The sequence below is a fragment of the Leuresthes tenuis genome, unplaced genomic scaffold (assembly GCF_036924035.1).
Source record: "Leuresthes tenuis unplaced genomic scaffold, fLeuTen1.0.hap1 SCAF_9, whole genome shotgun sequence".
Classification (NCBI taxonomy): domain Eukaryota; kingdom Metazoa; phylum Chordata; class Actinopteri; order Atheriniformes; family Atherinopsidae; genus Leuresthes; species Leuresthes tenuis.
In genome coordinates, this window is record NW_027325363.1 from 13,958,565 (window position 1) to 13,984,304 (window position 25,740).

Sequence of the window (25,740 nt, forward strand, 5' to 3'; positions counted from 1 at the left end):
TGTCCGCAAATTAATCAAATCCAACACAGATTTTCTGAGTTTTACGTGACAGATCCCATACACAATGTCAAACAGATTTTTTTTAAACCACATAAACATGAAGACACACACACACGTGGCTTATAATCTTGGAAGAACAATTTCTGAATAAAATACAACAAAAATGAATCACAGTGTAAGTTTAAGGGAATGTTTAGGTGCAGAGAGTGCCAGCTCAGTTCAGGTGTCAACTGTAGCTGATTTCTTCATAAAGTGGTTATAAAGTGTCTTCTTTTTTGACAGTAGTCAACATTGTCAAGATGTGACCATGAGAAAAATACACACCATATTATCATTCATAATTTCAAAGAATTCCATCCTTAGATTAATTTAAACTTTTTTTTTTTTAAATCACAGTTTAGCTGACTGTGTCATTGGCACAGATTGGATAAAGTAAGAGAAGGGTCAGCTAATTTTAAAGCTCAGTTAATGAAAAGGTAAACCTTAGTATGAGTAAGAAACCAAGACACAAAGGAATAAAATCATAAATGCAAGACGGAGATCAGTGCATTGATGAGCTTTTAAAAATAATCAGGGTTATATGTTGCATATAAAACAAATGATTTTTTTTGTGCTCAGCTTGTGCAACCTGTGCATTCTTTTCATGCTCCAGTTCCAGCGCGTGTTTTTCCATCAGCAGTATCTTCGTGGATTCATTCTTCCGAGTCTAAAACTGTTCATCTATCAAAGACGACTTCACAGTGTTGACTTCATTGGGGAAGATGTGAAGCAAAACAGCGGCAGGAGACGAGAGGATATTATGGTCGTTCTTGCTGCAGGAGGCACAAGAAGAGTTTATAAGGCCTGGACATCCTTTTCGTCAAAGCATCAAACATGTTCTTATGTAACTTTGTCAGTTTTGTTATAACTTTATCCATTCTTACCTGCATACTGCTATGGATCCAGGTCAGAAGACGTCTGACATTGGCGTAAACGCCAGGCTTGTTTTTATTACCACAGCCAACTCCCCAGCTTGTGATCCCCACCACATACCAGCGGCTCTCTCCCTCACACACCAGAGGTCCGCCACTGTCACCCTGAGAAAATATAGATCATAATCAGTGAGCAAACATGTTACTTTTAAATTTGTCAGATGTTCAAAATAGAGTGAATTCATTACTGTACAACTGTCATGAGACATTGGCTGCTCACCTGACAGGAGTCTTTGCCTCCCTCCAGTTTCCCAGCGCAGATCATGTTCTTTGTGACTGCTCCTCCATACACCTTGCGGCTGTTACACTCTCGTGTGCCAATGATGTCCACAGTCACTTCCATCAAATCTCTGGAAACAGTCCCTTTTTTTTTTCCCCCAAGAAAGAAACATAATCTCTGATCACATCTCATTGGATCATTTAAATATTCAAACAGTGCCTAAGCATATGATTAGCTTCAAATTAAGTTGCACTGTCACAATCATTAGATGATGGTCCCAATTCTGTCTTCATTCTTTTTTGTCTCCAGTTTTTTCTGATGAAACATGCTGCATTCTTACATTCCCTGTAGATTGTAAAATGGTTTTCATTCCTTTCCCATCAGTGATTACTTCATAGCTTTCCACAAACGTCTCATTCAATGTCACTTACTGTATGTATAGAACAGACAGATTACTCCCTGATTGCTTATCCATCTTCATTTAAAGGGTCTGAACTTTATTCTTGTGTTCTGTCTGCTAGTCCCCCCCCATGATGACAATCTACCAGATTGTTATTACTTTTAACAAATTTGCTTGTCTGGTCTTATTGCATTCTTGCAAATGTCAATCTTTCATTTTGACTCATTATAGTTTGTATGCAATAGTTTTGCAGAGTGTCTTAGGGATGCCTGAAATGTAATGTCGACATCCATACAGAAAGCCCAGTTTCTTGAATGAATGGAGAAAACAGTACTCGTATTTATGCTCTCATCTGGTCTTAGTTTACTTGTTCGTACCCTATATGTATATGTACCCTATATATATATATTAATATTTTAATAGTTTCTTTAAAATAACTGTATTATTCTCTCAGGATTATTGTGGAGAACTCTGGTTAAAAGACTATTTTTCACACCATCAAAACCATCTGTTTTAAGCCTTATGTAGAATCAAATTATCTGAAACCACATGAAAATCCACAAGAACGTTCACTTTAAAGAAACATATGCAGCTTTACATTAAGTAAAGAATATATCTGTTTAAATTGATAAAGAATTAATTTGTATCGATTAAGTTTCTAATGTCTGAGGGGCTCCTTATTCTGGCCTACCTGAGCCTGCTTCAGTAGTACCGAAGCCTGAGGTCCAGCACTGGGTTCCCTGGAGAAACTGCTGGTCAAAAGCTGGCAGGCAAGCTGGCTGCACTTTATCTGGAAAACACAAAAAGATGCCTGTAACTTCTCCAAACTAATTGGTGGCCTTGGAGCTCCAAAGGATTAAGATGCAGATATGCCCAAACAAACTGGGCAGGGATTATCATATATCCAGTGTGAGTGTGAACTCATCTTAAAAGCTTTGACTCAACAGGAAGAGAACACATTACCGCTGAAATCACTGCCCAGCACATTTAGTTTTTTACTCTGTTGCACAATTTTGGACTTTTTTGTCTTTGCATTTCATAGACAAAATGTAAATATTACAACATTTCACAATGACCCTATCCTGTTGTAATTCCCAGATTTAAAAAAAAAACAAACATTTTTAATGTAAAAACTATACAGTGTGAATAAAACTGTAGGTTGAGATCATGATAATGTTGCTGTGTAAGTTGTAACTGACCCCTCACTTTCTCCAGCTTCAGATAAAATTATTTTTCAGAGATTTTAGATATTTGTTTATTTGTTCAATGGTGTTTCAACTGTAGAGGGAACATTTAATGACAAAGGCTTTTTAACCTGTGTCAGCCACCTGAAGAACTGCCTTTAAGGAATTTACTCTACCTCATTACCTCATTACATATATTCCCTCTCCAAACATGAAGAGCTTTTGCTACAAAATGCAACAGTTGTCACCATGTACTATTCATAAAGTTGATGCAATCAAGTTAAAATCCTTTCCTGACTCTTCCTTTGCTTCACGTGTCCAGGATACTGAAACCACTGAGAAATGGAGTACCTTTGATTATCTCACAACATTGGAACCTGTTAGGAAATGTAACATTGTTGGCTGCATATGAAGAGTTAGGTCTTTATTTGGATGTGTTTGGGGCAGAAAAATGGGCAAGTCTAAAGATGGCAGCGACTCTGACAAGAATCAATCTATGATGGCCAGATGACTATCTGAGCATTTTAAAGATGGCCAGTTATGTGGGTTTTTAGGAGTTAATTTGGCACCTAAGGCTCACTTATGCACATAGGGAGCAAAGACTTGCTTGTTTGATCCAAACAGAAGACCCACTGTAGAAACTGCTACCACACTGCAACTTCTGAAAAAAACTTGAGGCCTTTGGGGCATTCAAATTGATGCATTTTTTACGCCTACCTCTAAAATAAACTTTGTTGCAGATCACTTATGCCTCTTACTGGTAACCCCGCCCCCTAATGGCAGAGGCCTTTTTTAGTGGTATATGGTGCCCTCTCACACTGAAAAAACTGTTCAGGAATTGTGTGAGGAACAAGGATGTAGAATAGTGCTTTGGCCTCCAAGTTTCACAAATCTCAAAGTGATCCAAGTTCTTGATCCCTAAAACCACCATCTAAAATGTCTATCTTCATGGATCAGAGATGTTTTGGAGGTAATATAAGGGAACTGTGGCTGTAGGATGGAAAGTTGGATGAAATAAACATTGTAGTGAAGATTTGACTGACCAGTGAAAATAACTGGAGATGTAAGTTTGAGTAGAGCAATATCTTCATCATTTGTCTTGCTGTTGTAGTTCTCATTGAGTAGGATCTTCTTAACCAGGTAGGGCTTAGGTAGTCCATCTAAAGACACAATTCCACCATACACTTTCCAGTCCTGTGGTGAGGAAGCCACCGAGCTGTTACAGTGAAAGAGAAAGAGATAGTTTGATGGACAGACATGAACTGGTACTGATTTTTACAGCACAAAGTACACTGCATTGTAACTTCTGAGGTTTATCACTAATTCGCTTTAGTAAATTATTGTCTCCAATTTTAAAATATAGAAAATTAACATTTTCAGTTCATACTGAAGGGGTAGAGAGAAGTAACTGGGACACTGGGACACTTTCTGTGACAGTCACCTTGGAAAACAGTGAGCAGCAGTGAGCACAAAATCAGGAGAGATCAGGACTCCTCCACAGACATGGGATCCTCTGTAGTGAAGAGATAGTTGCCACGGCCACTGTCCTGCCTTAGCTATGCTGCCCCCAATGATCCTGGATGTAGACTGCTGCTTACCACAGTCTGGGAAGAAGAAAAACTTTTATGATTTCCATGAAACCGGTTGTGATAGAATGATCAAAATGATTTTTTTCTTAAGAAAATCCTATAATCAGGGACTGTTATCTATTTGGAATTTTGAAGTAACAAACCAAGTTAACAATTTTGTCTTTTTACACAAAGGAAGAGTTTAATGTGAGTTAACTGCCAGGCAACATATTTAGTACATAATTATGTATTTAATACATAATTCAGTATGTTTTAGTTCCCAAATGCATTGAATAGACCTAAAATGTGTAGAGTTTTGATGTTTGCCACCTAAGCAAACACAGTTGGGCGAGATGCTTTTGGCTTTCCCTGAACTCAGAGTCAACAGGTGGATGAAAGGATAATGAAAATCGGCTGTTTGTACAAACAACAACAGCAGTAGCATTTGGCATCAGAATAGCATTTAAGGTGAGTAATATACCACAAGGCATGGTAACAAAATGATCAGCTTCAATTGTTCCATCACAGGAGTGCAAGTTGCATGCACTACATACAATATTGCACTGTCAGTCATTTCCACAAGCGTTTCTCTGAATAAAATCAGATTTGTGTTTTGTTTTTATGGTGACAGATAGATGGTGTGAACTTGTTGGTACCATGTGCATGAGGGAGAGGCACAGTGAGAGAAAGAAAATGCAAGCTTGTGTGTGACACATGACTGTAAGAACAGATGGAGGCTCCTTACCCACACACTGCAGGGAGACAGTCTTCTGGTTTGGACAGGAAGAACTGTGTGATGCCGCAATGAGAAAAACATGCCAGTTAACATAAGTACATGCAGCTAACCAGCAGATTTTGTATGACGAGATGACAAGGATCTGTACCTGACATTTACCAGACCCTGGATAGGAGAAGATGATCTGCCTGTCAGTATTAAACCAATGGACTGCTGGGATTGAATTGCTTTGCTAGTATAAGACCTACAGACAGAGAGAAAGGTCATTCAGAAAGTGAAGGGATAAAGTAGCACACACTGAGATCATTTTGTCAAATCAATGCCTGATTGGGTCTGGATACTCATTCTGGTTCTGTCACACAGACACCCTAGTGATACCTGTGGAGAATCAATTCAAGCCCAATTGCACAGCAGTAGGTGGGGAGAAATTAGATGGAACTTTGTGAGTATATTACAAGTTGGAGATAGAAGTCATCATGCTCACTGGCTGCAGTGGAAATTGGGTCTAAGAAAAAAAAACCTCTAGCCTTATGTCTGAATAAAGATGGGAAAAGGCAATAAATATCAATGATGGTTAAGCAGTTAACTCTTTTGCCGTTCAGCATAGATATATGTGACAAAATGATGTGAGTTAAAGTGGTGAGTCTTTACTGTCTGAATCCAAGCTGAGCACAGATTTGGTCTGCGTAGTTCTTATCCCAGTCTTTGTAACACACTGGTAGGAAACGGCCATCTTGAGTTGTCCTGACCTTCAGACTGTTGTCCTCACCAAACCTCACTGGGAAGACATGGAGAGAGACAGAAGGAGTCTTTAACTCATGTGATGCTGCTTTCACGACATGAAATAATGATGAAAGTGAAAATTAAAATACATAAAAGCTTCACTCTGCAAAGCCTTGTGCATGTAATATTACATTAGGAATATGAATGCACACATCAGTGTAGTTCAGTATGCTGTTGCACATTGCATGCATGCACATTATTTCACAATAAAAACCATGCTAAGAGCACAAAGGTTTCTATCCTATTATTTTTTTTAAACTACATCAATGTCATCCCATTCCTTCCTGCACCAGGTAAGGATGAGAATTGAGAACCAAAAACACTTGAGAAGCAGTTCCAAATTTTCCGAAGTATCACAATGACAAGCCCCTGAGCTTATCGAGTCTTCTAACGATGCTGGTGATTGCTAGCAAATACACCCTGAATCAGTAACATCATTCTCAAATCAGCATTAAATGTGAGAATCACACTTTTCACACTGTTGTGTCACAGGTTTCTTTTTCTCAAATGGTGGACAAACAAATTCAAAACACAGTGCAGACCAAAGCAGCCAATTTGCCAATTTATACAACACCCAGAATGAGATCTCTGCCCTGCAGCAGAATTACCTCTGTCTGCCTCTGTCTTGCTGCTCTGGGAGAGATAGCTGTGCTTGTTAGATGCTTCAGCAATGTCTTTATAAAAGCATGTGAACTGAGTGAGAACATTTTGGAGACATTCTTTCGCTTCTAACATTTCCTCTGGGATATCATAGTGCAGAACATAGTACATATAATTATTATCAAAACCAGTACACATGTGCTATTTTTTAACTTATTTGAATGGCGTGTTTTTCAGATGACGCTGTGGTTATCAGTTTAAAAATGTACTCAATAGTTAATATGTAATCTTATCAGGCAACTTTTCAGGAATAAAATGAGACCTGTTTTACCACGTGACATAAGAAACATAAGAAACAGTCAAGTATGTGAAGCTTTATGGAAAATCTGGCTGTAATAGTATCCTGTAAATGTGAGCACTGGGATTAGGAGAAAAGTATGTAAACAGCAAAGCAGTATGCAATTATGCTCTATGTGCATGCAGCACAAAGGCTTTGAGCCAACATATCACCAGACAAATGATAAAGTAACGAGATGAACCACTTTTATAAATTGAAGTTCAACTTCACCGACCAGTAACACAACTTCACTTTCCGAAGATGCTCTTGTGAATACTTTTATTTTGAAGCACTGTCGTGCAACACCAGCCGAAGTTCCTCACCTTGGTATGGAAGAGAGGGCCAGAGAGAAAGGAAAATTCTACCCAAGGAATACCTTGTAGAGGTCCGCAGAGAGCTGACAGACTAACCACAGCCGACCCGAGGACCCAGGCAACGGAACCTTTGAAAATATCTTAACCCACCCCACCTCGACACACATATTTGCAATTTATTTTCATTGGTGATAAACTCAAGCCAGAACTTCTGAGTAGCATCATGAGACTGATTCAAGTGTGTTAGAGATACTTTTTTTTTTTTTTTTTTTAAAGCGGTGCCCCGGAAGATTTTTTTAATTTTATAGTGAGTATGCTACAAAAGTGAAGATTTAATTCACTGTATAAACACCTGGCATGCAACACGATACATGATGGAAAACACAGACCCTTTGAAATGTAATTCATTGCAAATACATGTGCCTTCAAAATATTGTTATTCCCATCTCAATAATAAACTTACATAGCCATGAAAACCCAACATCAGCTTTTTATCCATTTGGCTGTTCAGTGTCTTGTCAAAGCCTCGTATTAACTTGATTCTTATAAAGTTAATGTGTTTGCATGCGCTTACTCACCACAGTTTGTTTCATCAGTACCCAGTTGGCAGTCTCGTATGGCGTCACACTGGACAGTGTTGTTGGAACAGGTGTCATACTCTGGTAAAGTAGTATCTTCGCTACTTCCATCTTTGTCATCATCATCATCATAATAGTTTGCTGTTGCTGCTGTCCTGGTGCCATAACGAACTGTGGATGTGGTAGAGTAGAGGTAAGGAGACATACAGAGTACCTTTATTGTTACAGTTAACCAAAATAAAATCTATGGAAAAATAAGAGCATCAAAATGTAGATTTCATTAAAAAAATGAAATCTAAATCTAAATTATTTTTAAAATCAACATTTATAACTGTCCTCTGCTCATTCAACTCGTACACCTTTCCATAAACAATTAAAAACAGCAAACTTGTAGCACAGTGCAAGCTGAAAAAAGCTAAAACTAATTCTTCCTGGAAATGATATGAAACTAAAAACATTTTGTAAATGTCAGCACACTTAAATCAAAACAGAAACAAACAACCCCTATCTAATAATCCTATCATACAAACTATTTCTTAAGAATAAATTAGATTGTAAAATGAACGTCAGTGACAATGTCCAGTGATCTGTATGAATAAACAAACTATACCTCCTAGCCAGATGGCCAATCCCAAGAGAGCAAGCACCAGCACAGCTGCCCCTGATCCCTTGTAACACTGCGCATTACTCTCACAGCAATTCTTTTTCTTTCTGGGGACTAAGACAGAGACAGTGGAGAAACACGCACAGCAATGATCTTCAGGGTTTGCTCACCTGTGTTCATTGTATTCTCAAACTATGGGACGTGCTGGTATCACTTACGTGGGGTGTTCTGCGTGACTTGAGGACCTGCTGCAGCAGGTGGATACTGGGGGATGTAATGCAGTTGGGATGGGACAGACAGGCCAGGACCGTCGCCATACACTACCTCTTCATAAGACTTGAGGGGGGGTTGAGCGTGCACAGCAATAGAGTAGTAAGGTGGAGGAGGGGAGTCCTGAAATAGAAAGGAAAGGAGAAAGTAAATCATTTGTGATAAGTCTTATCAAGATGAGATCCCTCATTATGATGTGATAAGAGGTCTTTGTCATTAATGTCTCATTTATCCTTGGAAATAGAATATCTTACAGTATATAACAGGTATGATAATATCACGAGATAGACAAAAGATCGAGAGGCAAATCACTTGCATGTGCACAGCTGTTAGACGAGACTCATTGCCCTTTGTTATACGTTCAATTTCAAAGTAACCACCAGGTCCACGTCCAAGTCAATACCAAAGGAAAAAGCTTGGTGCACAAAGACACATACGGTGTATCCTGGCAACAGTATCTCAAAGCTCAGGTTAAGGAATGCATTTCCTTCTTTATTTTAGGCCTTTACCTCTCAGTTCTTCGTGTACAGTAGCTTTATCTGGTATTTTAGACAAATAACTTACTCAATACTTGGACCTTTTTGGTAAAGTGGGTCGACACCTCCCTCTAAATGGCAACTGATAAGGAGAATTAAGCAAACTGATACTGAAGATGCTTGTACCACGACTTTGTTGGGAATGGTTGAAGATAAACACACAATGGGTTACTCAGATTCTCCTTAATAAAACAAAAGCTTGTTATACTGCGAGTAGCATGTTTTTGCTGCTCTGCAACATTTTGAAGACTCATTCCACATGTCATTGTTTACACAGTCTTTACCTCCTGCCTCTTGTGAGCTATGTTAAGTGACTTATTCTAACCTGTAAGTTGCTGATTTTTATAGTGATACACATTATTAGGTTACATTTACCTTTTAATAGATCTTTTCCCAGTCTTGGTAGCAAGGTTTCTAAGTTTCTGTGTCACTTGCTATATTTCCTGTTGTCTGTTTTGTGGAATGTGGAGGGCAACTTGAGAATGGAAAACGTATGAATGCAGAACGTTATGTGACTAAACTTGTTTGAGTAATGTGGCCTCAGCACCTGTTTGAAACGTCACCTTCGAGTTTGTAGAAGTGCTTCAATAGGACAAAACAAACTTGCAACAAGTCATAAATCTCCTCTGAAACAAAGCTATACACTGGATTTGGAAGGGTACTTTTGGAGGAAGAGAGTAAGTAAATACATTCAAAGGGTGCGATGTGTAAAAGGGAACATTTAGAAATTTAACTGAGGCGTTGAAGTTTTAGAAATGCACTTCTCTTATATTCAAGTGAAATGTTCTGTCCCAGTGCGTCTCTCTCTCATAACTGAGGGAGGGAGGAGGTAAACTGAGTGGCACTAAGTAAACTGTAAAAGAGGAGATTTCCTAAAGTTGTTTCAGGGACAGTTTTTTTTTTTTTTGCTTGATGGCCAAGTTTCAAAATACATACTATACATAGGTAGCAAACACCCCACTTCATTGAAGAGAGATGGCTGAAGAAAAAGAGGGTGGGGGAATAGCTTTGTCATGTTTCCCAGCAGCCCGTGATCATGTTGCAAAGTATACCTACTGGCCATTATCATAGAAAAACACAGGAAAAATTAAAAGACCAGGGCTTCACGGAACACTTTTGCACTCAAACAATGACCAGGTCACAAAATAAATCAGTCAAGTTTCAACTATTTTCTCACAAACATCTGATCGAGGCTTGACTCTAATCAAACAATCTCCAACTTTTTACCAAAGTGTATTCTGTCTGTCGGTAGACTCAAGATTTCACATCAAAACAAATATTTTGAGTAAATTCAGTGCAGTGTATGTTTATCAAGCCAAAGGTATTCATAGAACCCCAAACCATCACTTTTTTTTACCATTTATGAATTGGATGATATATCAGATCGATTATTCTTTGAATTTTAGTTTTACATCTGTCCCAAAAATCTTTTCCTGTCTTTGTTTGTTGAGTGCACATTTAAATAGATACTACAGTTGATGCTCAACACATTTTCAAGTTAACTGAAGAATTATGCATTTCTATTGGGTTTAGAAAGTTATCATGAACACATTATTTAGACACCAACTGGATTATTTTAATACCCAATTCAATCAATAAAATTTTTAATCAAGGGTCAATAAAAGTTCATATTTATTGAGTCGATACTAATGTGTACTTGAGTTGGAAAGTGTGGACGTAAGAATACCTGAAGCAGAGTAATGCTCCACCGAAACTACGACAGAAACCCTTCCTGATGTCTGCTGCTTAACAGGTAAATTGAACCAAATAAAACCTTCGATGTGACCCAAACAGAACAATCACTGACAACGACAAACACCATTCGAAATGACAGCTGTCAGCTGTTAACAGAGGTCATTTGACCATTGATTGAATGAATGCCAAAGTCAGAGGGCAGATCAAAAAGCAAAGTGCAGAAAGTAGTTCTTGTTTTAAAAAGAAAGAAAAGAAGTAAGAGCCTACCGGTTCACGCTTTGCCATTTGAATCAGGACAGCAGCAAGTGAAGAGTGGAGGTGAGAGCCGGTGGGTGGAGCCTTTTTTCATCCAGGTTCACTCAGAAACATAGGAGTTGTCAGAGCATGGTGGCGCAACAGTAACCGCCTCCACTCATCTCTTTTTTCTTTCCCTCTCTACTTCTCGTCGACCGTGCGTTTGTCAGCAGCCTTACACCAAACAATACCTGGAAGGTGTACCTTCCCCCTCCCTCCCGAAGACCTCCCACCTCATGACTCCAGTTCTCGCAATTGTTCTTTTCACATGGACGGGTGTGCTCAGTTTCGCACCTGTCAGACTGGTTTTGCGGCAATCAAGAGCTATCAAAGATAGTTAGGCAGTGTGAAGCTCCATTATTGTTCAAATGACACTTAGCCGATCTGTCAGGGCCCTGAATCAATGGCCTGTGGCTCTTTCTCCACAGTGAGTGGCGAGGTACAACTAGACTGTGTAGGTTTCGTATAAAAGGAAATTCCCTATCAGTTTATCCATCCATTTTCTATACCCGCTTTGGAGTGGAGTATATATTTGTAAGTTTTCCATCACTGTATTTTAAAAGGCAGTTTATAGTTTACATGACATGGCTAGATATTTCCATATGCAAATATGTGTGTTTGATCTAAGCCTTCCAAACCCTAGAAAAACCCAGTCTGTTTGGCTGACCAGCTTCAAGTGCCTGAAATGGTACTGCCCACCATTCAGCTTCAGCTCTGCCTGAAAATAAATCAAATCCATTCAAAGAAATATGATATTCAAATTCATCTAAGTGTTTTACGAACTGCTAAATTAATATACACCTTCCAGTGCAGAAAGATTCATCAATAATCTTAAATTGTATTCCAGGAGATGACAAAGTCGAAACTATGATTAAGAATACAGACAAAATGGAAAAGAAAGCATCTGAGAGTGTAAAAGTTTCTAGAGGAAATGGTTTATGTTGCTTCAAAGGTCAGAGCTTAAAGACCTAAAAGGAACAATGAAATTAAGCGTGAAAAAAAACAAAGGCTTCCCTTAAAAAGATACAAGCTGTCCTGAATGTGAACTTTGTGAATTCAACACAGGGTCTCTAAAGTACAAACAATATGTTCTTTTAATCATGAATTTCTTTGTATCATTGATCACGCTTAAAGTCAACAATAAAGCGTGAGAAAAAGCCTTTCTCTTTCTCTTTCTTCCTTGTTCTACATGCTGAGAGATGCACACCACTGTGCGTTTTGTAAGGGCTTTACTGGGAGATTTTTGCAAATGGAGCTCTACCAGGTCTTAATATTGTATTACTAAAGTCACTGAGCTTTAACCAAGTGTTACTAAAACCTATAACAGTTTAGAAATATGGTCAAAGATGAAACATACCCTGACATTTTTTGATTATACAGTAACAATGCTATCAAGCACAAAACCACCTCTCATCTTTCAGAGTGTTAGTTGCAGAGTCAGATTCTTATGGAAGGGAAGGAAGCAAACTATGGACTTCTAATAAAATGGCTGTGCTGGATCTGCTAAGTCTGGAATCAAAATGCTTAACTTTGAGAAACACTGGAAGCTGAAGAAAAACCGACTACCAGGATAGATGAAGAGTTCACATGTTGAGGAGTGCTTAAAAACATTAATTATAAAACATCTTTTTATATCATTGTTTGGCCAGATGTATCCAGTTAACTAAGACTAGATAACTAGAGACATTGCAGTGGCACACCAAAATATCTAAAAATGCATTCATTTAATTTCATAGTGACTTGACCAAACTCATAGAAATAAAAGATTAACTTGTGTTTGGGAAAATTCCTAGAATTAATTTTGTCTTAGTTATGCACCACATACTTTTAGCACAGAAACCTTGGATATACTTTCCCAGTAACATTTTTGTTTGCTTTTGCGTTCACTTTTTTTTTGTTGTTGTGTTTTCATTCTATTGTCACGTTTTACACTCATCACTTATAGTCTGGAAATCCCACAATATTCATTCTTTGCATGTCTAGTTTACCTGTGCTGTTCTGTGCCTTTGACCTTTTCACTCGCTTATATATAGTCATGAATGTGGATCAGTGTGAGTGCTTGTGGTCCAAGACACATACCACAAATCACAACCACAGTGTACCAGACTTGAACCTGGCTGTTGCGCTTTAGAGGTACATTACGACACACTCACTGTGATGCATCTCGAAACACCACTAGAGGGGGACGTTTCATGCATTCTCTTTCTTTTTGCGGTTGTTGGGCTCTCCTCACATACCAGATGACTTGTGAAAGTCCCTTCTCTGAACAACCATCAGATGATCTCTGACATTTCAAATGGATGTTCCAAAGCTCGAATTTACTCAGCAGCTCTCAGTTCACATGCAAGACAGAAACCAAGAGGTGAAACTAACAAACAGTGAAGTGTTTTGTTTCACAGAGGGACTGTTTCCTTTTACCAGGAACTAAAACTAAAGAAAAAAAAAACATGTCACATGTGAAGAGGCGGTGAGAATAATAAGCCTCAATTAAGAGAAAAGCAGTTTCTCAGAATTTAGTAAAAAAAATGTTTAATTCAGTTTATTTGAAATTTGCTTAAGTTCTGTGAAAAACTAAAGACATAAGGTCATCTCATAAATATTTCAACTTCTCAAATAGCTTCTCTTCAGTATTATGATAAATATATTATTGGCTGTTTTACATGTAGGCTGCCATTGTATTGATGCAGTTTCACTTGGACTACAAATGCTAAATATGCTAAATATGAATATGTCTGGTGTTTCCACGATTAGATAAACTTTCTGTGACAAGTGTGGACTTTGCATTTGGATTGTAGACAAAACGATGAGAAACTTGAGTAAAGGTTGGTGTTGATGTAATGTAAACTGAGGAGGCAAGGTAGATAGCTTGATCAGTTTAACAGTCCACATCCCATTAGTTTTTAAGGCCGGAATTTCACATTTATTGTAAGACCAGTGGTCTAGTATTGATATTTGACACTTTTGGGCCTCACTACATGGTGGAACTAGTGTCAGAAAGTATGTGAAAGGACAACTGAGAAAAATCCCCAGACTCGTAAAAGGTTAGTAACTGGCCAACAGCTATTACCAAAAAAGTATTTTAAAATCTGTGTTGACAAGAAAAAATGTGGTGCATTTGAATGTAAGATGAGGTGTAGTTAGACAGTTTATCAGTCATGTAGTTTAGATAAAGCAAAATCATAACTGGAGGCAGATTACTCACTTAGTTTGCTCAAATTGAAAAAGGTCATCTCTTCTTCACATTATCAAGATTTGTGACTCAGTGTGAAATAAGAATCTAAATTCATAAAGTCTAAAGTCATAACCTACACACTTATTCTAGCATATTGCACCAACACCACATTGTGTGTACAGTTTAAATTAAATTGTTTATCTAAGTTTTTGCTGTTGTTAATTTGAAATGATGGATGTCTATGCCATTTTCATGCCTTTCGAGACAACTTTGCAAAAGCCATCTGCAGTGCAGCCAACCCCAACCAACGTTTTTATAGACATAGACTGCCAGATAAGAGTGATGTGGTGGAAAAAGCTTAGATGGAAACCAGCCCTGGACTGATATGTGTTTGCGGAGTAAAAAAACATACAATTTATCCTGAAAGGCAGGAGCATGCACCTAGCTATTGCTTGAAATTACAAAAAAAAAGTGAAAGGGATGTTTCTGAGGTCTTTCTTCCTCTTTACTTTGGGTAACATACTGCACAACAGTTCACAAAAGAAGGTCATTGTGGAGAGTTAACCTACTGTGTGAAACGAGTTAATGACGATAGAAAAAAAAAAAAGGGGGGGGGGGGTGTTGAAAGAGACGGAGAGATCTGAAACCAACCACAACGTCACTGATGCTGTCACAACAGGAAACTCATCACATGAGAGGGAGGGGACGTATCTGTTGCAGGATCAAGTTTAATCATTTCTACGATGCAGAGGATGCATTTCTACACAGCACAGCCTCAACCGGAGAGAACAGCTGTGTTGCTCCCTCATTCACGCTTCGATACTCAGTACGGTTTTGATATTTCAACGCCAGTACTTGGACTTTGATGATGACCACTGAACGGATTTGGACTGAATGATGACAACTTTACAGATACTTGAATTGGATATGAAAATCAAAATGCCATTTCTTGTCGTATTCATTTTCTACATAAACCATGTCTCAGGTAATTAATATCTTCATACTCTTCATATTAAATCTGAGGTCAATGTGGTTCTTTCAGAATTGTTTTGTATTTGATATTTGGTCAGTTCAAATGTATCCCGAGTGTCTTCTTTATACAGCAATATGGGATTGTTCAACTGTGAAAACTAAAAAGTATCTTGTATAACTTATGATGAGGAACATTTTTAATTTTTTTTTTTTTTAATTTTCCAAACCCGTGTTAGTGATATTATTTTCACAGTGGGTAACATTTATCACTTTTTTCTTGAGTTCTGTTAAATAAATCTCAAGCTCAGAACTATATAAAACTCTGTTCCCTTTACAAAAACCCCACAGCGTCATTATGACCAGAGAGCCCACAAATGCTTTGCAAGATCAAGTCTCGTTTTGACGACCAAACTTCCCTTTTCCTCCCCTTGAACACAACTGTGCTAGAATTTCTAAAGATAACTTTTTCAGCATATGATTAGCATGAGTTTGCATCACAATTTGCTTTTGCATTGTATGAATATTTCCTTTTTCTCCTATCTTTTGTGATAGGAATGCATGTCCCTCAGCCCGACAAACTGGAGGTGAACATTTCAGACGGGGAGGTAACATTACTGTGGAAAGATCCCGTTGGCGCTCCCTCAGATTACTGGTACAACGTACAAATGGCAAGGTATGTTTAATCTCTAAATATATACAATAATCATTTTACTCCAGAGTTGCAATGTTCCTTTTATTTTATGATTAGAAATACCTATTTTTATATGTTATCTTCTTCACCTTTTATCTGCATATAATTATCTTTACTGTTATATTTGGACAATGGATTTGAACCATTTTGTAATACTAGTTTTAGAAATATGATACATTTAAAAAAAATAAATGTTTTCTTTCTTCAGATATGTCGATGAGTGGGCTGAATTATCCAGCTGCACAAGGATCAAAAGGACATACTGTCACCTTAGCAGTTTTATAGATGACTATAGTACAGCCTACAAGGTCAGAGTCCAGCTGGTCACAAAAGATGATGAGTCAAATTGGACTAAGAAAAAAATTCTGCCAAACCAAAGTAAGCACTTGTAGTTTGGTGTGTGACAGTAAAAATGGTTTACCCATACAATATTGTTGTCTATAAAGGTTATTTTAACCTATCTCTGTTTATAGGTAATTTGTTGCCTCCCTCCTTCACTTTGTGGGCCACTTCCAGCACCCTCACCATTTATGTCCATGAAAAACCCATTCTGAAAAAACTTTTTCCATTTGGAGTCACATATACCATCTATTTGGAGGAAATAGGGCAAGACAATACGGTGAGTGTCAGAATTAAGTTTGAAGACACAATATTTGAGATAAAGTTAGAGACACCCCTCCTTCCACCAGCACCAATAAAAATAGGACATAAAATTCTGAGTCGCTGTACCATGGTTAATTATGTGTGTTGTAGAAGAAACAGTCAAGAGATACATCTAGATACAGTAATCATTGTTATCACCTTTCAGACTACAATTGCCTACATGACAGATGACGAGGGGGCGGATCAGCGGACGAAGATATTTCCTGCTCTCCAATGGGGAAAAAAGTACTGTGTCAGCCTCAAGGTAGAAGGCAATGGAGCTCTGTCAATCAGCAGTATGTCCGAACAACAGTGTCTGAACCTCCCGGAGCAAGGTAATAATGAGATCAGAATGAGGATGAACAGGCAAGAGAAAGCATCAGTTAAATCTGATTAACAATTCTATAGCTCCATAATAAAAGTCACAATGTTGATGCAAATATACACGCTGATTCTAATCGGCGCTGGTGCTACTATCAACATGATTTAAGCTCAACCATTTGGAATTCTAGGACCCTAATACCTATTACATTTGTTTGTGCTTTTTGCTCTTTTCAGAATGGTTCATAATTGCTGCATCATCTTTATCTGTCCTGGGTGTTTTCGCAGTGATTGCTATAATGGGAAGCATCGTCTTATGTTATCTGAGACCTTCAGCGAAAACACCTGCTTCTTTGGTAATTATAAAAATGTACAGATTATTGGGAAGTATTGTAGTTGTACAAAACAGAATCAAAATCATGTGAAAATAATCATTTCAAATCTAAAGAAGATAAGCTCATTAACAATGTCACATTCTTGATATTACTCTGAAAAATACCTAATACTGTTCCTTTTTCCTCTCTTATTTACATTAGAAAACACCTGTAAGTGGCTGGCTCCCCCTCTCTGTTGTAGAAGGAACCATGGAGGTAGTTACAGACAGAGCATGGTTTCTTACCAGTTCCGGTGCAGAGGTGAAAAACAGTGTCAAACTCCCAGTGACGCATGTTACAGTAATAGAAGACAATAAAGAAGACAGGAGGACCAGCATGGACAGTGGGGTCGGCATGGAGTCTAACTCAGCCACAAGCAATGGAGGAAGTCCTCCAATGAGACAAGAGGACAGTGGCTGTGGGAGCATGGGAGGACCAGAGAGCTCTACTGGCTGTCAAACAGATTACCCCATGAAGGATGAGAGGACTGAAGCTGATGCAGTTAGAAAAAGTGAAGACAGTGGGGTGGGCATGAGCTGCCAGCACGAGTCTTCTTCCATGAGCTTGGATGGACAGGATAGTGTGCCTGTAATGGAGTCTGTTCCTGGGGGTAATTATCGCAGCCAGAGCCCCTCTGCAGTGCAGATCCATGTCTGTGATAATGAGGACATGTTCAAACAGATACCTGCAGACTCAGTTTTGGCTGAAGTGGTGACAGGATACAGAACCGGGCCTCAGTCCTGTATCTGTTCAGGAGCCGGTCAGTGCAGCTGGTGCCATAAATACGGCCATTATGGAAGGGAAGTTGTGAAGCAATACAGAGCTGTGTGTATTGAAAATGAACTGCTGGGAAACAAAAGTAATTTGGTGGACTCTTATAAAAGAAATGTAACATTTTCAGGCTATCCTAGTGAAACACAAGTGGACATTGCCATGATGAATGACTTGGAGAAATTTTTACAAATGAATGAGACTTTTCCTCTGCTGACATCCCTTCCACTAGATAAGTGTGAACAGGACTTTAATATGAACAATGTGTCACTCTCGCTCTGTGACGTACAGCTGACAAGTGACTGATAAACTGTGGAATGTATGAATTTAATTTATAAATCTATGTTGACGCTGCCTCTCCTGCAAATCACACTTCTTGAATCAGGAAATAGAGTGTGTAATACTTGAAATGCTCAGAAATTTCAGAAAACTCACTTCAGGAAAATTCAATCCTGAGTAACAGACTGTTACTGAATACAGGAAGGAAGCAGGAGTTCAATTGCACAGCTGCTCACGGATAACTGCTTGTTGAGGTCCTGGGAGCTTGTAGAGACAGAAAACATATGTTGAAGATCATATTCTAACCTGCCTCACTTGGTATATTTACAACTGACAAAGGTGCATATGCCGGATGTGAAACTCATGTGGGGAGCACTGAGAAGTGACGGTTTGACAGTTGCATGCTTTGGGACATTTTATTATTTCACCCCATCCAACAGTGAAGCTTTATGTCAGCGACCCACTCTTAAAGTTTCTGGTTGTGAACAGTTTTAGATCAAAAGCATGCATGTTAGCTTAACTGGTGAATCTAAAGTGTCCCTAGGCGTGAGTGTGAACATGGATGGTTGTTGGTCAAGTTTGTACCCTGCCTGGGATGGGTTCCAGCCATCTCTTTTCTGTAGAGATGTTTCTTTTTCTATTTATTGTTTATTGCAGTGACTATATGTGACTCTTTTGCATATGATTAAAACTTAAAGTCTCTGTGGACTGTTCAGTAAAATTCCAAACATGTTCACAGGCAAAGAAAAAGAACCAATGAGTAAACCAACGATACAATAATGTTTTTAAGAGACCAATGACTTGGGCAAACACCAGGAAAACCCTGGTGCAAAAACACAAGTTTTACTATGAATGGAACTTTACAGATTACATAGCTGTCCTTGGGATCCCCAAATGCAGATTAAGTACAGGAACTAGGGCTGCGGTCGTGACACTTCTAAAGTAAGAAACAAACACTTCCTCTGTCACACTTCCACCCAGTTCAAAAAAGTCCCACATTGGGCTGACAACAAAGGGAACAGATAATGTCAACAAGGCTCAGTTGAGATACCAGGAACACTGCTATGAAACTCATATGATTTATTTCTCTATGTGTGCAATAAAATATAAAAAAGGGGAAGAGAGACAACTTGTAGTTAATGCCAAGGTTTGAGAAAACCAACTTTATGGAACTGTTCCAACAGTAAGGCAGTTCCCTTATATATATATATATATAGCCTTTGGATAGCTTTTTTCCCTTCATAAATTAAATGATAATTTAAAAACTGGGGGTTTTTGTATTTACACAGGTACAGGTTGTCGCTGTTTGATTTACTTCATGATCTGAAACAAGAAGATAAAAAACAGAAGAAATCTGTAAAGGGGCAAGTACTTTTTCACAGCACTGTATACATACATATATGATGGTCATGTTTATTGGTCATTTTAAAGTTACTATATATATATATATATATATATATATATTGAATATACATATATTGTATATGAATGTGTATAAACACGAAAAGAAATTATAACCAAATGCAAAAATTGTGCATCTCAAGATTACCATTCATGCATATCCAATTACCAGAGTAAACCCAGATGTATGATATATTTATATCAGTGCAAATCAGCACAGTTACAGGTAGCTAACAAAAATAGCTTCATCGAAATAGCAGCATAGTAAAGAACATAGCAGCAGTAACCCCTCAAGGCCACAACTACTGCACCCTTTGATAAGGCATCATTTGTAGTTGAAAAAATAGATATATAGCTTATAGTGCACTATATGGTAAAAAAAAAAAACACTCAGAGAGGTGTTCAACAGTATACAGAGGATGTGTCATATATGTTTTGGTAAAGTGAAATATGTTGTCCAAACACAGTGGGGAATCCAGGGGAATCCAAAATACCAAAATAATTTCCTTTCTGATAAAGCCTTCGAAATACTATCCTAGAACATGCAGTTCAGTTATGACTGTTTTTCACCGAATGCAACATGTTGCCTTTATTCACCCCACTGCAGACAGCTCATATGTGGAAAAAGTATCAGACTCAGACAAACACGTTTTAGTTTCATTAAAGGGAAATCAATGAGACATTTAAGTTTCGTCAACCATAGAAAGTGTCAGAGAGGCAGTAAATATGTGAATTTGGAGGGAAGTCACCTGCAGCTTACAAGAAAACTGATCTGCCTGGTTGATGTGACCGAGCTGTTGAGATATTCTGCCTTCGCCTCAGAAGGTTCTCACCGGCAGCGCAATGCATCTGCTTTCCTGTGTGTGTGTGTGCGTGCACATAGTCAGCTTTATATCAAGAGAAATACTACAGCGTGGTGTCAGTTTCTTGTGACACATATCAAAACTAACAAAGTGACATTATGATATCTATTTCCAAGTTTATTGGTCATTTTAAAGTTACAAAAAAAAGGACAAAAAATCATCTCCGCATATATGTATTTCCATGTGATACATACATAATCACATGCAATGCCTTTTTTTCTGTTTCTGAAATAAGTAAGCACTTTGTTTTAAAGACGTAACTTAAAAACAAAGTCGGTCAAATGGCAGGTACATGGTTTAAAGGCAGTAACATACAGAATCATACATCAATCAGAGGAAATTTAAGCAAAGATCTTATTTCGGTTTAAACATCAACTTTAAGTACAGCAGTAAAATACAGACAAATATACACACCAAAAACTATGACAGATCAGTGGCTTGCCTTCCATCTTGGTCATTTTCAATTGTACCGAAATTGTTATTTTACTGAACTGCTGATGGAGAATGGGGGTGGTGACTTCTTCAAGCCGACCTTGCTGTAAAATCAAGCATACCGAGGTTACCAACGCAACCGCAAAGTATTTAAAAGGAGGAAATAAAACTTGCAAAAACAGCATTTGCAAGGCCAGTTAAAAAAAAGAAAAGAAAAGAAAGAACAGTCTACTTACGTGAGCATTTTGTCTTTCAGGGATGGCTCTACAAAAGAAGGGGAAATATGAATATGAGTTTGTTTTGTGACAATAAAAGACAGATTTTTATCAGTCTAGTCTTAACTGTTGTTTGGCTGTTTCTCACGGTCACATTTTTGTACCTGTCAGTGATATCTATCTCTGATCATTGTGAGCACAAACAGCAATTTCATTGGAATATGAAAAAAAGATACACCTGTTCGTAACTTCGATGTCGTTGTAACTCAGTCAACTACTCACCCTTTTTCTTGCAGCACTTTTTCAACTTTTTGCATTTGTGCTTGCAGCAGAATTGTACAATACCAATGGTGAAGAGGATGGCCAGGATCCCAAAGCCCACAGCAATCCCAACTGCTGTGGAGTTTACTGTGAATACAAACAAAAGGGGCAGTTAGATCACAACCACAGAATAACACCTTTCAGGTAACCTTACAAGCTTTTAGAGAGCTCAGTGAATACACAAGTCCAGTGAAGGGAAGTTAGATCATTCTTTAATTTTGAGGGCATTGTATGTCTCATGTGAATGTATGTCAGGTGAAATAATCTCTCTTGTTGCTTGAGCTTAGTTGGATCAAAACATATCTATTTGTCATGAATGAATAATAACAATCTCGACGAAGACATCTAGCAGAGAGATCTTTTTGTATCTACATGCGGTTTGAAACATATTATAAAAAAAACTTCTACATTTCTAGCTAATACATGTTAACATTTAAAGCATGTGGAAACAAGCAGAGCTTGGTGTTTGATTGTTGCTTGAGACAGAATCATTAACCCAACAACACATCCAAATACAATAACAACAAAGATGAAAATCAGGAGAAGTAAAGTACTTGAATCATGCAATTCCTAGAACGTTTCTGTGTACATTACATTACATTACATCTCTTACATTAACAGAACTGAAAGTGCCTCAGCTGTGAGTTTCTTACCACCATTCCCCATAGCTGACGAGCCAGGATGACCACGGTTATCTCTTGTCTTCTCTTGCTGTCGTTTGGCTGTTGAGCTCTGTCACTCACTTACTTGACATAAACTTTTATGGTAAAATGTGTCTAGACTGTAAAGAACCAAAACGGTGTTCTCTCTTCTTCCTTCTTTGCTGACGTCTGTCTGCCATGTCCTCATACCATTCATTCTTTTAAACCGGTCCATCTTCTTTCTCCATATCCTGACTTTCTTTCACCCTTCATTAGCAAACATCACAAAGTGATTCTCATGGCCTTTTGTCTTCACAGACAGGCTTTAAAAGCTCACTCAGGAGTACACTGAACTTGCTACCAAACTATTCAACACTAATGTTTGTTTCATTGAGGTCCAGGAAACTCAATTACATTATGAAAAAGAAAGACATGCATTTTCTCACCAGGATACTATCGAACATACAAACAAGTAAGTGACTGGATCACCTTTTTATCTAAGCTGAAAAACAGTGCAAACACCATTTTAGATGGAACCATAAAATAGAGATGTACTAATTTTCATACAGTTAATATCTTCAGATAAAGACTAATGATGTTTTGCTTTGAGGGATTTCCAGCTTTCTTGAAAATTAAGAATTAGTCATAATCACCATATTTAGAGTATGAATAAAGTACGGTAATAGCTGTATCTGTATAATCTCTGTAATGCAAAAGCTCTGCTGCAGTGTTGTGTTGCCAAGTGCTCGCTCAAAGGGAATCTGTGTTGACCTAACTATAAAATGGGTCATGATCCTTGACTGTTTTTGTGTTTTCTGGTTTAGTTTTGTATTTTGGTTTCCTATTAGTTTAACTTGTCATTTCCTGTTTCCCTCAGTTCCCTGTGAGTCTCCAGTTCCACCCCCATCTCCCGTGTTAAGTCTCCCCAGGTGTTTCATATCACTAATCATTCTCTCCACAGCATTTAGTTTCCTGTTGTCTTTATCAGATCCTCGCCGTCACCCCTGTCGTCTACTCCTTGTTAGTTCTCGAGTTTTTTAGAGTTTAGTTTTGTTTTGTTATCGCCTAGTGCATTTTCTAGTTTTTTTTCCAGCATTGCTGTGATCTTGATTTCCTACAATAAACCCTTTAAGTTACTCCTGGCTCTTGTCTGTGTCTGCATCTGGGTCCTGCTCCTTTGCCCCACCGAAACCGTGACAAAATGCCCTGGCATTATTTAAACTGTGATTTGACATTGTATTAAAGTCACTGAAAGTAAACAACAACCCATTATAACTTCTCTGACATGCTCAAAGGCGCGATCTTAGTAGCTGACTGCTCTAAGTTTTGCTTTGAGCATTTGTCTGTTTGGCATGTCATAATTGTTTTCTGAGCATATAATGAGAGTAATACATGTTCTAGCAGGTCTAAAACACTGCGATGATGTACTGCTTCAACAAGAAACATTATATATATGTGAACATGCACAAAAAAGGCACAATAACGAAGAACATCTACAAAGCTAGTACAGAATTGCTGTAAAAACAGTTAAAAAAATATACCACTCATCCACAAGATGTCATCAGTTCTGAGGAGTGAAGAGTTTCCTGTTATTTACCTTCTGTGAGTGAGTCAGACATTATGGGTCTACCTGCAAACATGAGCCACAAAATGCTTTCAAGGTTTCACAGAGATAGAGGTCTTTCATTTAATAACACTGAGGTGATACAGCATATCTTTTCTTCCAGAGTTATGACTTACGATAAAGCCTCACTTTCCTACTCTATATAGAAAAACAAGAACAAGAAAACAAGAAAACAAGATTTTTATCCTAGAAGATTCAAGTTTCAACAACAACTGACCAGTCACATTTTCTGGCTTTGGCTGCATAATAGTAGAAACCATCTGCCAAAATGCAGAATCAGTTCTCACTCCCAGCACATCACATACTGCTGTCATGTCAGGTCACCTTAAAAATCAAGGCAGTTTATATCCTGAAGTTCCGTTTTTTCCAACACATTTGGTAAATGTTGTGCAATGGTATATTTTTTTATCATCACTCAACTTGATGGGTTGACCCTAACGCAACCCCAACCGAGTAGGGTAGTTTTGGTACCTGAACCTAACCAATTAATGAGTTATGGTTGATTTAAAGCATCGCCATCCCTCCAAACTCGTCATGTGGAAGAGTTTACTGCTTGTTGGAAAGGTGATATTCAAGAATAATGTTGAAACTGTGTCTCTTAACAGTTTATATTGGGATTCACTTTTTTTGTATCTGCAATCAAACAATGACAGGGGCACAGAACAGGAAATCTACAGCTAGATATCTGATATTAGGGTATAAGTTGGCTCAGAGCCCTGACTCTGATTCCAGTATGGCAGTTTTCCAGAAACACCTCTAACTCAGCTGGGCCACCACTACTTTTTACTTTACTAGATCAGGAAGGGGCTTCCCGGTGGTGAAGCCTCCCAGCTGGGGCCCTTCTGTGTGGAGTTTGCATGTTCTATCCAGGTACTCCAGCTTCCTCCCACCATCCAAAATCATGCATGCATGTTAGATTAGGTTAATTGGTGACTCTAAAATTGTCCTTAAGTGTGTGTGGTTGTTTGTCTCTGTGTGGCCCTGTGATGGACTGACTACACCATACAGGGTGTACCCTAGTCTCCAGCCCCCCACAACCCAACTGACAGATTAAGCAGATTGTTAGGACAAGTCTAAAATCATAAATCCATGACAGGATAAAAGGTGAAAAAATGCAGCTTATCTGAAAGTTTAGAGGGCAGCACACTCACCGAGAGAGCTAAAGTTTAAATATTAACTATAGTCACTCTGTGTATTAATTTGAGCAGACCTGCAGTGAAAGACAGTTCAGTGTCACTGCCAACACCCACCTCATTATTCACCTGGTAATTCTATCAACTTTTACCAAAATAGCTGGGATTAACTGGTACACTATTGAATTGCTGTGTGCATTATTATGGTTCATTTGAGCCTTGGTGAGAGTCGGTAAGATGTGATGTCTAATTTTTCTAGACAGACTCATTGGCAAATAGGAGAAGAGGGTTAGTGTGTGACAAAGAGCCCAAAGCAAACAATTATCTTGACTGTAACTAACTAACTAACTCGCAGTCAACTATCTGGCTGAGTGTGAAGGCAGCAACTGGATATCTGTGGAGGTTTTCAAGGAGCTGCAGCTAACACCATGCACATACATCATGAACTGTTTCTGCCATGAAAACACAAGTGACAAGGAGGCTGAAAACACGACAGTGCATATATCTACTTACTTTAAGTTCATTGAGAACAATTTAATAATTATACATATTTTACTGTTTTTCTATGTATTGAATATTTCCTCCAACTATGACACATTTTTGTTTTCTATTTTGGAAAGATGTACTGTAAACGTGTTAGCTGATACTGTGCGTAAAAGAAAATGCATTTTCAGGAAATTGTTTAGAGATTTCTTCTAAGCATTATTGCATATTTCCAGTAAAGAGTAACTCTCTTCCGCTACATCACACAGCAAACATGTCACTGATCTTCACACTGATAAGAGAAATAATAGGTCA

General features: G+C 38.2%; 2 protein-coding genes across 2 annotated transcripts; one reads left to right on the forward strand and one right to left on the reverse strand.

Annotated features, from left to right (window-relative positions):
• Positions 1-108: 108 nt before the first annotated feature.
• On the reverse strand, positions 109-11,338 carry tmprss13a (transmembrane serine protease 13a). The gene is made up of 13 exons (XM_072392448.1): positions 11,064-11,338; positions 8,514-8,688; positions 8,302-8,409; positions 7,692-7,862; positions 5,731-5,857; positions 5,228-5,323; positions 5,089-5,132; positions 4,217-4,379; positions 3,819-3,991; positions 2,283-2,381; positions 1,192-1,334; positions 924-1,076; positions 109-812 (listed from the first exon to the last, which is right to left on the reverse strand). The coding sequence occupies exons 1-13, from the start codon at positions 11,079-11,081 to the stop codon at positions 798-800; spliced, it is 1,485 nt and encodes a 494-aa protein (XP_072248549.1). The 5' UTR covers positions 11,082-11,338; the 3' UTR covers positions 109-797.
• Positions 11,339-15,031: 3,693 nt separating this feature from the next.
• il10ra (interleukin 10 receptor, alpha) lies at positions 15,032-19,014 on the forward strand. The gene is made up of 7 exons (XM_072392442.1): positions 15,032-15,247; positions 15,787-15,907; positions 16,134-16,303; positions 16,399-16,544; positions 16,734-16,902; positions 17,126-17,244; positions 17,425-19,014. Exons 1-7 carry the CDS (start codon positions 15,157-15,159, stop codon positions 18,337-18,339), a joined length of 1,731 nt encoding a protein of 576 aa, XP_072248543.1. The 5' UTR covers positions 15,032-15,156; the 3' UTR covers positions 18,340-19,014.
• Positions 19,015-25,740: the final 6,726 nt, after the last annotated feature.

Coding starts and splice junctions, on each gene's coding strand:
- tmprss13a (XM_072392448.1), bottom strand. Junction 5,858..7,691: donor TACTGATGAAACAAACTGTG/GTGAGTAAGCGC, acceptor ATGTCTTCCCAG/TGAGGTTTGGTGAGGACAAC. Junction 1,335..2,282: donor TACTACTGAAGCAGGCTCAG/GTAGGCCAGAAT, acceptor GAAAAAAAAAAG/GGACTGTTTCCAGAGATTTG.
- il10ra (XM_072392442.1), top strand. CDS start 15,157: ATGATGACAACTTTACAGATACTTGAATTGGATATGAAAATCAAAATG. Junction 16,545..16,733: donor AAATAGGGCAAGACAATACG/GTGAGTGTCAGA, acceptor ATCACCTTTCAG/ACTACAATTGCCTACATGAC. Junction 16,903..17,125: donor TCTGAACCTCCCGGAGCAAG/GTAATAATGAGA, acceptor TGCTCTTTTCAG/AATGGTTCATAATTGCTGCA.